This window comes from Centropristis striata, chromosome 3, assembly GCF_030273125.1.
Source record: "Centropristis striata isolate RG_2023a ecotype Rhode Island chromosome 3, C.striata_1.0, whole genome shotgun sequence".
Lineage (NCBI taxonomy): Eukaryota > Metazoa > Chordata > Actinopteri > Perciformes > Serranidae > Centropristis > Centropristis striata.
The window spans coordinates 8,753,797-8,766,574 of record NC_081519.1 but is presented as its reverse complement, the minus strand read 5'-3'; the positions used below and the strand labels follow the sequence as shown (position 1 = coordinate 8,766,574).

General features: G+C 39.7%; 1 protein-coding gene across 1 annotated transcript in view; it reads right to left on the bottom strand.

Moving 5' to 3' along the window:
• col7a1 (collagen, type VII, alpha 1) overlaps positions 1 to 12,778 on the bottom strand; it is an 85,480-nt gene that overhangs the window by 41,629 nt on the left and 31,073 nt on the right. The window contains exons 63-84 of the mRNA XM_059330356.1: positions 12,570 to 12,614; positions 12,172 to 12,207; positions 11,209 to 11,244; positions 10,563 to 10,667; positions 9,738 to 9,803; positions 9,266 to 9,301; positions 9,136 to 9,171; positions 8,996 to 9,043; positions 8,852 to 8,887; positions 5,414 to 5,539; positions 5,027 to 5,236; positions 4,916 to 4,951; positions 4,362 to 4,406; positions 4,128 to 4,244; positions 3,949 to 4,020; positions 3,600 to 3,644; positions 2,758 to 2,793; positions 680 to 715; positions 539 to 583; positions 405 to 437; positions 251 to 313; positions 84 to 119 (exon numbers count right to left, since the gene is read on the bottom strand). Coding sequence (XP_059186339.1) covers positions 84 to 119; positions 251 to 313; positions 405 to 437; positions 539 to 583; positions 680 to 715; positions 2,758 to 2,793; positions 3,600 to 3,644; positions 3,949 to 4,020; positions 4,128 to 4,244; positions 4,362 to 4,406; positions 4,916 to 4,951; positions 5,027 to 5,236; positions 5,414 to 5,539; positions 8,852 to 8,887; positions 8,996 to 9,043; positions 9,136 to 9,171; positions 9,266 to 9,301; positions 9,738 to 9,803; positions 10,563 to 10,667; positions 11,209 to 11,244; positions 12,172 to 12,207; positions 12,570 to 12,614 — 1,344 coding nt within the window. The remainder of the gene's footprint in view (positions 1 to 83; positions 120 to 250; positions 314 to 404; positions 438 to 538; positions 584 to 679; positions 716 to 2,757; positions 2,794 to 3,599; positions 3,645 to 3,948; positions 4,021 to 4,127; positions 4,245 to 4,361; positions 4,407 to 4,915; positions 4,952 to 5,026; positions 5,237 to 5,413; positions 5,540 to 8,851; positions 8,888 to 8,995; positions 9,044 to 9,135; positions 9,172 to 9,265; positions 9,302 to 9,737; positions 9,804 to 10,562; positions 10,668 to 11,208; positions 11,245 to 12,171; positions 12,208 to 12,569; positions 12,615 to 12,778) is intronic.

The following is a 12,778-nucleotide window of genomic DNA, read 5'->3' as shown; positions in this document are numbered from 1 at the left end:
CCATTTTTTTCTTTCAATTTTACACTTCCTGTGCTCCACAGTGCAGCCACAGAGGCAGCCAGATCACAAAATCACATACTCACCACCTGCCCTGACAATCCTGGAGGGCCCTGTGGACCCTGCAGGGGGAAACAAATACAGAGGTTAAAAGAAGGAAAACAATTTGATACACACCATGAGATTTTTGATGAATTTCGTGAGAAAACATGAGAGCAGTTTTTCCCCTTAGAGAAGCTGTGGGGACACTTACTACAGCTCCGGGGGGACCTGCTGGTCCTGGTAGACCTGTGCTCCCTTGGGCGCCGGGAGGACCCTGCAGGTAGGAGAAATAAACACACACACTGCAGATCTGTTCTACAACTTCACTGTCTAAAAGATGTAAAATACCAGATGAGTTGTTTTACCTGGACACCAACACCTGCCTCTCCTTGAATACCCTGCAACAGACAAACTATTATGGCTTTGCCCAGCAAGCAACAAACACAAGAATGTCAGTATACATGACATAAAACGTAGCACACAAATATAGTTAAGTCACCTTCACTCCTGCTGGACCTGGAAGCCCGTTGGGACCCATGGGGCCCTAATCGAAACACATACAACCAACATGTAAAGTGCAGCTGTTAATAAGAGTCTGTGAATGTGTACACGCATGCTTCATCCTGTGTGTGATACTTACAGTTGGCCCCCTTATGCCCGGCTCTCCTGGGTTTCCCTGAGAGCAAAATCCAAGTCAAATACAGTACATTTACATAAAATAGTTGCTAAAACTGCACACAGCACATAGGCCACATTTTAGAGGAATATTTTTGACATCTTGGAAAAGCTTATCCGCTTCCATGCAGGAAGGCAGACGAGAAGATTGACACTTCTCATATGGTTGTCAGTTATATGACTTCTTAGATTCTCAGCTGATTGCTTCGTAACTTAATGGTAACAACAAAACAGCAAGAAGCCACTGCACCCAATTCACAAATAGTTATGATCTCCCCACTAAACAAACAGAATATAACATGCTGATTAGTGAGGCAGCCTGCGCTCCTGAAGTGTGAAGTCAATGTAGAAGTGCCTTAAACCTGCTTTCGCGGGGGCGACTCCAGTGGTTACAAGAAGAAATCAGCTGGTATAGAAGTCGATGAGAAAATGACCCTACTTCTGACCAGACTTATTATTTCAGTTAACATGTTCCTAAAGAGTTCATGGTCTCAAGCGCTAGTGTCTTTAATACAGCATGATGTTTTGTAAATGATGGTCCCATTTATAGTAAAATAGATGATAAAACAGGGTATGCATGGCCCGGCTACCTTCAGGTCTGTGTTTATTTTCTTACTACCTTGACCCTTTCACAGCATGTCTTCAAATCATAAAAGTTTTGAGGAACATTACAAAATTACTTTCTGAAAAAAGCTTTTGTCTACTGTTTATTTTGAACTACAGATGCACTTTGCTAACTAAGCAAGTAAGCTGGCACTAACATTAGCTAATCACTTAGCATCCTCTTTCCTAGCTCCTTCCAGTCTTCCAAATATGATCACTTCTGGCTAAAAAAACAAGTTGGCGACGACCAAAATGCTAAACTTAAGGTTTCAAAATCATAGGTCCCAAACCTGGCGACATCTACTTCTTTTGTAGAGTCTGTGCGTTAGCTGTTAGACTTTAAGCTAACTGGCTGCTCGTGATAGCTTCCTATTCAACAAATAGATATGAGAGTGCTATCGACCATCTCCTCCAATTCTCAGCAAGAAAGCAGATAACTGTATTTCCCCAAAATGTCAAACTATTCATTAAAGCAACATATTTATGCATAAATATGTTTATACAAATCAAGCACATACAAATGTGTATACTTTTGTAATATTCTCAATACTGAACAACCTGGAGTTTACATGAATAATACACAGACGTGTCACTGACTGACACTCTCTAGGAGACACAAATATACAAACATATAAACATCTGACTGACTCGTGACACAAATATACAAACATATAAACATCTGACTGACTCGTGACACAAATATACAAACATATAAACATCTGACTGACTCGTGACAACAGGTAGGACAAAACAAACACAGAGGATCAACAAAATCAACAGAGAGACACTCACATGGTAAGCTCTGAAAAATCAGTGCTGTGAGAGAGATAAGCACACAACAGACAGCAGCAGGCACAGCTGCATGCACGATAAGCAGACTCAAGCGAATCGACAACACAGTAATTTTTGGAGTAGTTAAAACCCCAATTTCATATTCTCCTCTACTATTGTACACTCTTGATCCTGGCGAGAGCTTCAGCTGAGGATGTCAGCTGACGTCCTTTCATCTCCTCCAACAAATCTGTGGTGTTTTACACATTAAAAAAATCAACTTCAAAATTCTGCTTTTGAGTTTGACACGGATACTTTAGGGATGAGTGGTCCTGATTAATATTTTATGAGGAACTGATCAAGGTCTGACTCTTATCCCAGACCCAGGCTCCCAGAAGGACGTTCCCAATACAAATGCATTAAGATTAAAGAAGTGAAATTTGCCTGGGAGGTACATGACGATGTTTGCATCCTGATGATGGTTTTTCTGGTCTCCTGTTGTGAAATGCGGATACATCTCTCAAACTATTTCCTGTCTAAGCTAGAGCCCACTGGTGTCTATAAAGCTTTGGTCCATTCCCAGTTCACATTCAATACCACAGGTCCCCGGTTAACTCAGCCCCCCCTCTTCCAGAGCCAAAGCATGCCAGCCAGCAGCAGAGAACGTACCGGTCTGCCTAGAACTCCTGGGAACCCAGGCAGGCCCTGGAGAGGATGAAAGACAGAGGAAGGTGGAGGACAGGGGGACAGGTGGAGGGTAGAACAGCGTTTGAAGAGGGGAAACAAACGACAGAGAAAAGGAAATGTACAGAGATAAGACACATGAGGGGAGAGAGGAAATGAGAGAGTGAGGGGTTAGCCGCACAGCTGCAAAAGGTTACTGTCTAAGGATCTATGAAGCCTCGGCCCAAGAGGGGAAAACAGAGCTCCGTCAGCCATCCCAGTGGTTTGCTCTGAAGATCAAACTGGGTTACTGGTTACTCACTGGTTGGCCTCGAGGACCAGCGGGCCCTGTTGGGCCCTGCTCCACCATGGAGGGAAGGAAAACAGAAAGTGTGAGGAAGTGTTGATTACCTCTCCTCTCCTTTCTTTACATTTATTCCTGAACCCGACCATTAATTAAGACATACAGTACAGTACATCATTTGTGTTTGCCGGTTTTATAGTAATATATGTGTACATTGTTAAATATGTCTTTTTATGTGCATTATGTCTTGTATATATTAACATATCACAATATTGTAAATAAATGAAGGCAAATACACATTAAGCATGAACAAAATAAATGCATTATTAACTATATATGATTTACTATATATTGTTATTTTCATAAAAAAAGAAAAAACACACTTACCAAGTCTGTCGAAAGAAATGTTCACTAAATATTTACACAAGTGTCTCTAAACCAAGAGAGTCATTACGATATTATTGTTTATAAAAAATAAATAATCAAAAAGCAGAATACTGTCAACTTCACTTTCACAAATGTAACGTCCATCCATCACACTTACCGGCTTCCCATCCTGACCAGGTTTTCCTGGTTCTCCTGGTGATCCCTGAAATGAAAAACACAGATTCTTCATAAATAAAAAACAACAAAAAAATAGTTTTTCACCATGTCTTGTATAGTGACTGAAACTCCAATGTCGTGATTGATTCTGCTTATCAGTACGATTCTTCACGGATACGCTTATTGACTTGTGAAACGCAACTGTCAGAGAAACATGTCGATAAAAGATTTTGATAAGCTCAGAGGCGTATGATTCTGACGGATCAGACGACAGGACATGGTTCTTCCTTCACATTCTTATTTACGAGTCTGTGATATTTGCAGTGTTCTGATCTAGAGAGCCAGCTCACCAATGAGCCATCGCGCCCTTTTTCTCCAGACTGTCCTCTGTCTCCTTTATCACCGCGAGATCCTGCAAAACCCTGGAAGACACAAATGGAAGCCCATTTGCGCACAGACATATGTGACAGTGCATGCCATGACTTTTGGAATATGATAATGTATTATCTGTATTATGTGTAAATGTTACCCGTTCTCCTTGAGGTCCTGGTGGTCCTGAAGCTCCAGGCTCTCCCTTCGGTCCAACGACTCCTGGAGGGCCTCTGACCCCAGGCGATCCTACCAGAACTGACTCAGCAGATGCTCCCTACAGTACATACACACACAATGATCATGTATTCCAATGAATGTGCAGCTATTATTTTCAAGATGTTCAATCTCTGTAGTTTCACAACAGTTATAACAAGGATGAGAAGGAGTTTACCTTTTGACCTGGTGGGCCCGGGGATCCTGCTAGCCCACTTTTACCCTGAAAAAAAAGAAGATTTTTGTTTTGGCACCTTTTTTCCCCCGGAGAAATTGTCTGGCGATCTCATACAAATCCATCAACTCCACTCTCAATTTCATGTTATTACAACCTCATAATCACATATCTATGCTGCCATTGTTTGATACTGGAGATGTAATTGGGAAGAACACTCAGTAATTGGTTCTACCAAATACGTTTATTTTTTAAACGCATTGCTAACATTCTTAATGCCAAAATGATCTATACAAAGTGATTGTTAAAAGATATTAAAATAAGAAGGGTCTACAGAGTGAACCATCTCTAAAACTTTTTTTCTGATCTTTTCGGTTTCTAACTCTCTTTAACTGGAATACAAGTCTGTTTTACTTCAATAGTCTTATTGTTTTGGCTGTGAAACAAAGTTGTGATGTTTTTGAAGTGTTTTATTTTTGTGTCTGTTTAGTATGAAAGCCCATTTTTGCCAGTGAGATAGAAAAAATGAACATTGCCACTGTAACATGAACACTTACAGATTCTCCTTTGTCCCCTTTCTCTCCACTCGACCCCTGAAATACAGATCACAATCATGTTTTGTCCATGAAAGAAATCTTAATATGTTTACCCAACTCTCCTCAACTCACCTTTTCTCCAGGTCTTCCAGCCTCCCCCAGTTCCCCAGCCCGTCCAGGAACTCCCGGTATTCCTGGTTTGCCTGGCTCTCCAGCGGGTCCTGGGGGTCCCTCTGGCCCTCGCTCTCCAATGGCTCTACCGGGAGGCCCAGGTGCTCCCCCGAGTCCTCGTTCCCCTTGATCCCCCTTTGCTCCTCTTTCTCCTGCAACGCCGCGGGAACCCTGGTGCACAACAGGAAATGGAAAGAGATGAACACATTTAAACTGAATTATGTTGATTAGACATTTCAATAAACATTAAAATGTAATACACCATCTGGACTTGCTTTAATCTTCCTGGAGGTGTTCAGTTTTTTTATTTTTCTTGTATGCCTCCAAGATGCCCTTAGTCATACTTACATCTGCACCAGATGGTCCTCTCACTCCAGCTTCACCCCTGTCTCCTTTTTCACCTTTCACTGGCTGCTGCACCGGAGGACTCTTAACTATGTCCTTCCTGTCCACAACCACCTTCAGATCAGACATCTGCGTGGAGGAAAGAAAGAGGGAATGATTGGTAAGAGCTTTATAATGTTCAACCACAGGTGTCGGTCTGCGAAATGCTTTAGACATCTATTAAATCCAGTCATTTATATTTCATCTGAGTAGCCTGAGAATAGCTAGTGGTTTTTTCACACAAGGAGGCGTCCAAAAAACACACTGGCCCTCATTTATCAAACGAGCGTACGACAGAAAGTGAGCGTAAAGTGGGATAAGATCATTTCTACACAAGGCTCGGCATTTATCAATTCGGATGTGAGCGGACGCTACGATCAAATCTCACGTCTGGTCTCAGCTCGTGTACGCAAATTTGAGTCAGCGTGAAGTCCACACGTCTGAGTCGGAGAATTGATCTTAGATTATTGTATTGATGCCTGGAGCTGATAAAACTCTTTCGGTTATTTTTTAAAATGGTGACAAAGCAAAACATGTTTAGGTTTCATTATTTATCATTAAAACATCATTTAAAATAAATTCACCCTGCGACCGTGACATTCTTTCAACAGAATACTAGCCGAGGCTGTTAAATGTTGTCGTCTTCTGCTATTAAATGTTTACGGTTAACCGGCTCGGACACCGGAGCGTCAGCGTCTCCTCCACCAGCGGTTCTGCCCGAATAGAAACATTTCCAATCAGCGCTGCCACACGCTCCTCTGACTGGGACATAATTCTTACTAAATGTAAAGAGGTGAATAATATCTCTCTATCATAATAATAACAATATTTGGATATTATATAGGCTATTAGGCTTTATATATCACAATGTATAAATGAAATATTTCAACCTCGCCGGGAGTTGGATGATCCACTGGTAGGCTACTCTGCTGACAGCACCACTGATTTCCTTCCTTTTCACTTTTTATGCTGTGTTTGTTGTGTTGTACCTGTTGGACGTCAGCGTTTCGCTTTCTGCCTGTGAGAAGGCATGGAATTAAAACTTACTTTAAAACATTATTTACCTGCTTTAAAAGGCTGTAAAAACCTTTATGTCTGTGGTCCAAAAGTAAAATATTCACCGAACTTGTTTGAGTATATAACTATAAGTACTTTTATTTCATAATCCTCTGTCACTGCATATTTCTGTAATATGTCTATTTCGCTCCTGTTGTTATTTGTAATGGTGCACTTTGCTAATAAAGCTGACTTTAGCGGGGGAAAATCCTCTTTTTGGCCGTATTGCGTCGGTGTCGTAAACTCTCGAGGCGAGCCATCTGAATCGGGTATATATTAGCATAGACATATATACATATATGTCTATGTATATTAGGGCGTGGTATTTAAATTACCACTTGTTTCGAGCAGCCACATTTATCAACAGCCGATTGGCTGTTGATAAATCAATTTCTCACGCTGTGATTGGCGAGGTACGATCGTTTGATAAATCACACGCGAACCCTGTCGTAAAATGAAATATACGCTCAGATCTGTGCTTGTTTCTACGCTCGTTCGATAAATGAGGGCCAATGTGTAGTGGTCATTTGAAAAAGCTTTCGCTAGGCCTGTCACAATAATAATTTTATCAACTTATCGTTCAATGCATAAAATGAACACGATAGTTTTTTCTGGACTTGATATATCGTCGTTTACGTACTTTTTGTGTTGTGTTTAAAGTATTGTGCAAATGTTTGACAGGCAGTATGAATTGCCTAAAAGAAACCCTATATTTCCCAAGCAGCAATTCCAGCTGTTTTTTTTACGTTATTTGTAATATAAAATAATATAATACAATCCACAATTTTCCATAATTCAATTCCACAATTCAATTCCAATGTTTAATATTCTTGAGATTGAAAAAATAATTGCTGTTGAAAAGGATGTACTTGGATTATTATGCTCTAATTTCATTATATATGTCGCATAAAATGGTCCTAAAATGGCATCAACGATACTATTGTTTATTGTGGTAGTTTCTGGGAAAATATATTGTCTTAAAAAAATTGTTATCGTGACCAAAACTCACAAAAAATATGTGGTGTTACAGTGAGTGATTAAGATAGTTTTCATCTGCAGGAATACTACATGAGGTTAGTAAACTCTTCCACTTTGTCGGGAGGAAATTATGCTAAAAAGTGACATAAATATATGGCTGGGTCCATGGCGTGAAGTCCTACATGCTGCTGTGGGTTTTAACTGCTTTCAGTCCCATTTATAATGTCCTATATATAATTTATAATGTTGATAAAGCAAGAGGCAATCTCATGTTTGACTGCGACAACTCTGTTAATCCGCTTTTACTGGATTGAAGACATTTTTATTTTGAAACTAATTGACCACAGCTGAGTTATAAATACATCCAGAAGCTGTAAATGGCATCATGGCACTTGGACAAATAATAACACTTTGAACAAGGGCAATCCAGGACATTTTCCATTACAAGACCATTATGTTAAAATGTTCATTCATATATCCCTAATAGATACATGAGTAATTATTAAGATTAAGGCTGTTTGGAATGAATAAAGTTAAAAATGGTCTTTCTGTTCCTATGGGCATCTGCAGTTTGTTGCCAAATGTATTTTAAAAATAACTCCACAACACAAATTCAATTTGACATTTGAAAACAAGTCTGACTACTAACAGGATCATTTAGGTATTTCAGGAATTGTGCTACACTGACAGACATTAATGGGGAAATAGTTTTGTGCATATTATATGTATGTAGCAGCCTTTTGTAAGGCTGTGTTCTTGAAAACACATCTGTAATTTGAAGTCAGTGTGTAGGCATTACTCTTAACACAGGTGCTTCTATTTTAGAATTGATCATAAAGCTAATTTCATCATATTCAAATCTTAAGTAAAGGCTCTATTGAATTTAAATATATCTCCTTCAATGACAAAATACTCAAGACTGAGCCAGTGAACCTCATAACACGCTGGTTAGTTTGGAATAGATGTTTTCTTTTTTCTTTTTTTTAAATAGCCTAAATTTCATCATTTATCATAGCCAAAAACGGCAAAAACAGTAATTATAAATGGATATTCAAATTTCCGACAGCTATGGAATAAATCATGTGTGACGAATGCTTCCGTCAGGACAAAATCTAAACTTAAAATACTGATATTGACAATTTTGTAAAATACATTATCCAAGAAACTTAACTTTGCTTCACTATTTTTTTATGATAACTGTTATAATGCATGCACAAATGACCGCTCTAGCCAGGATTGTGCTGTTTCACTGCTTATACTGCAGTGAAATATAATGCCAAGGTGAGTAATCAAGTCAAAAACACCCTGAAACTGTTTGGGGTTCCGAGGGTTAAATTGCAAATCCTAAATGTGTGGCAGTCCGCGTACCTGAATGCCAAAACCAGCCAGAGCCTTCTGTACATCCTGGTAAGAGAAATACAAAAACATCAGTCAACAGAGAAGAACAACATTTACAATAAATGATTCACAAGTCACAGCAGAGTCATGACAGGTGATGTTCTGACGTCCTACCACTGCTGTCCCAGGTTTTCCCGGCGCCCCGTCCTCTCCTGGGTCTCCCTGCCAATAAAAATATATCAAAGTGTCAAAACAAAACACATGAAACCTTGCTCACTTCGCACTTTCAACACAATAAGGATGGATTAACTTACAGCATCACCTTTGAAGCCGGGTGGACCTCTTTCCCCCTGGAACAAATAACGTTAGAAGGTCAAAAAAAAAACAACTAAGTGGTTATTAATCTAAAGCAAGCTGAGATCAATACAGACAACCAGGACTTACTCTGGCTCCCCCTACTCCATGGGTCCCAGGTACGCCCTGAAGGACACAGCAAGGACAATGATAAAAACATCAACAGATAAGACTGCGGGAGGGCTGCACTCACATACGTGGACAGATGTAGATAAAAGACACATCTCTGCAGCTACATGTGAGAGAGCCACGCTGCCGGGGAATACACCACCACACAGGAGCCAGTTATCAGCTCCACCTTTCTGGCTCATATTGATGTGAAATGACCTTTTCTATGATAGTATGCAAAAAGAATTCCAACCATATGAAAACATCATTACATGCAGAGGAGATCTTTTGTATGCATGGATAATGATTTCAGCTTCCATTAATGCACATTAGCCCTTGGAGGTCCATATCATTCCTCACACACTATGCTTCAGGAGAATCACTGACTGTAATATGCATTTAAACAATTTAATTAACAACAATGTCACAGTGCTGCAAAGTCATGCATACTCACAGGGGTTCCTGGAGGCCCCTGCGGCCCTGGGATTGGTGCCGCTTGAGCTCCTTTAACATACACCACCTGAGAGACAGGGACAGGGTATAGATTAGTTATGATGACCAACTATCGCTCCCATTCAGGGCGATATGGCCAAAATCTTCTATGCCGATATAGGTAATTTCATCTCGACCAAACAACAAGAGATAGCAAGTTTTTGTGGTGCTTGGTGTGGTGGTCTATGTGAAATTATCACATGGTAAAGTTAAAGGGTGCACACTAAGAACGATGCCTATAAAGATAACTACATCGTTTTAAAAATCACTCTAACTCAAGTGGATGGCAGAGTCCACGACACAACTATAACGGGGACCACAGAGGAGAAGGATCCTGATCGACTTGATGAATGATTGAAAATACTGACAGTCAGTCAAAATCCATTTCAATTTACAGCATCACGTTCATACTCACGTATACTCATGTGTGAATTATATACTTCAATGAAAAATACTGACTATTTTGTTATTTAATTAAGAACTTCTGTGAATCCAACCATTTAAAGTGAAATCCTAGAGAATAAATAGATGTATATTTCCAGCTTTACAGTGAATTTTTAATATAAGATGCAATGTAAAACCAAAACTGCAATCTTACACTTTTTTTTCCAATTTCCCAAAAATATGTGCTTGTTATTATCAATTTATATAACGTATCACAATATCTCTATATACAATTTGATCATGATATGATTCCATTTAAAGACTATGTTATTTATTACATTGGATTATTGCTCAGCCTTATTCCCATTCATAATATGTTCAATTGTGTCTACATCAGTCGTACCTGTCCAGGAGGACCGATGCTGCCAGGCACTCCAGGAGTCCCGGCAGGTCCCGGGGGTCCAACAGGCCCGCCAAGGCCCCGGTCTCCTTTCTGCCCGTCCCGTCCCTGAAAAACACATGCGACTGCACAACTGAGTCTCTCTCTACACACAGTGACTTCCTCCTGCACTATAGTAGAGCTGAGCGGACTATAAAATCAAAGCAGGTGGCCGCTGCCACCCCTCCACTGATGTTAGAGAGATAATTAATGTGAATTTGCACATGAAAACAGCACGCTGACATTTGGTGCCTCTCTGGATTCCTCTCAGAAGTAGCTCCCCCTTAAAGGCTAGGCTTGATCATTAGAGGCTAGTGAATTTATATAGCTGCTTCTGAGAAGCCTATTGATTCAGCAGTGAGTGAGAGTGTGATGGTAATGTCAATGTCAGAGCAAATTACAGTTGATAAATACACACTTTAGTGGGAAAGTGATGAGGAGAAAAGAAAGGAGGAAAGCTGATGTGTAATACAATAAAGTCAAGGATCAATACAGGAAGCAGGAGGTGAGACAGACGGGGCAGGCTGACAGGACAGGATGCATCGTAAAAAACAAACTGACAACAAAACACAAAGAGATAATGATATCAAGGAGATTTGGCGAAACTGACATCTCTTCCAGCTGCTCCTGATTCTCCTTTGTCACCCTGCAGATTAAAGAAAGAAGAGTCAGAGTCACAAAGAGGACCAGACATAAAAAGCATAATCTTCATAAACCGTTTTCTAAAAAGACACTAATCCTACATCACTAAAGTATTGTTTGATTTAATACATAATCAGTTTTGTTTGATGATTTTTTTTGTTGTCGTAACAAAAGCAGTGTAATTTACGACGATGTATTAGGGCCAAGTATGGAAAAAAATATATACATATATATAAATGAGGACCCGGGGGAGGGGGCTAAAATGTTTTGAGAAAAAAGTAGCAGATTCATGAGAAAAAAGTGACACAGATGTAACCAGCGATATCTTTGCATCTGTCCATTGCGTTTTAGTTCCTGATGCAGGAAAGCGATCACCTCATTCACATTAGTACTGTGTTTTCTTCCTAATAAGCCCAATTCACGGCAATGTCTCTTCAAAGTATGGATACTTATGATAACATGGTGATTCTGGGCTAAAACCAAGAGTATTTCCTTACTGCTAAATCTGATTGCAAAGTATAATTTGATTAAGTCACTCCCTGCAGACATAGTACACGATATGCAGCAGCTTCTGTGGCGATGGAATTCCTTGAAAAACAAAACACTAGACTATTTTTCCAACTTTTTTTCTCTCATAAATCTGCCACTTTTTCCTCCTTGATTTGCCACTTTTTTCTCAAAATAATACCCCATAACACCCATACTACTCCTTATATGCCATTGTAGCAAATCCTTCAAAAATAATATAAAAAAATACTGAGTATTTAATTAAAGGTGCTATACATTAACAGACTAAAGGTTTATAGATTGTCAAACAGCAAAATGTTGTTGTAGGTCAAAGTACTTTATTGAAAAGAATCCTGAAACTACTTGACTAAGCCTCCTCCTGTTGATGCCAGATCATCACACAAACTAATAAACAGCCACAAACCTTTCTCCCGTCTTCACCTGGCACTCCATCCTCACCCTGTAAGTAAAAACAAAAAGCATTACAGACTCAAACAAACAAACTGAGTGATGGCCGATCTGCTGCGGGAGCACTCAGATAATTCAGTGCCGCTGCTTTCGAGACTCACTTAAGACAGCCATTATGCAGCAGACCTCGAAATAAATGTCCTCCCTGCTTTACTGTCAACGCCATTACCAAATTAGAGAATGATAGAGAGACGTACTGAGAGAAAGAACAAAGCACTACTGAGCAAGATTCATATTCTGACTGTACACTGTAAATATTGAAGTCAAGCCAGTAATACAATGTGCAAGACATCTTATTACAGCAAGTCAGCGAGAGAAGATGAAGTGTATCAGGTGAGAAAAGTAAGCAGTTACCATTTTGCCAGCAGAACCGGGTTTTCCATCTTCACCTGCTTTACCCTAAAACACAACAAGGACAATGATACAAAGCTAAGTAAATGTGAGGGGAAAAAAAAACATGTAAAGCCATTTAAATCAATAATAAATAGATAAATAAGCCTATGAAATAAATAACTAAGAAATAAACAACTAAGTAAATGTGGTCAAAAACTATGGAATGCCAT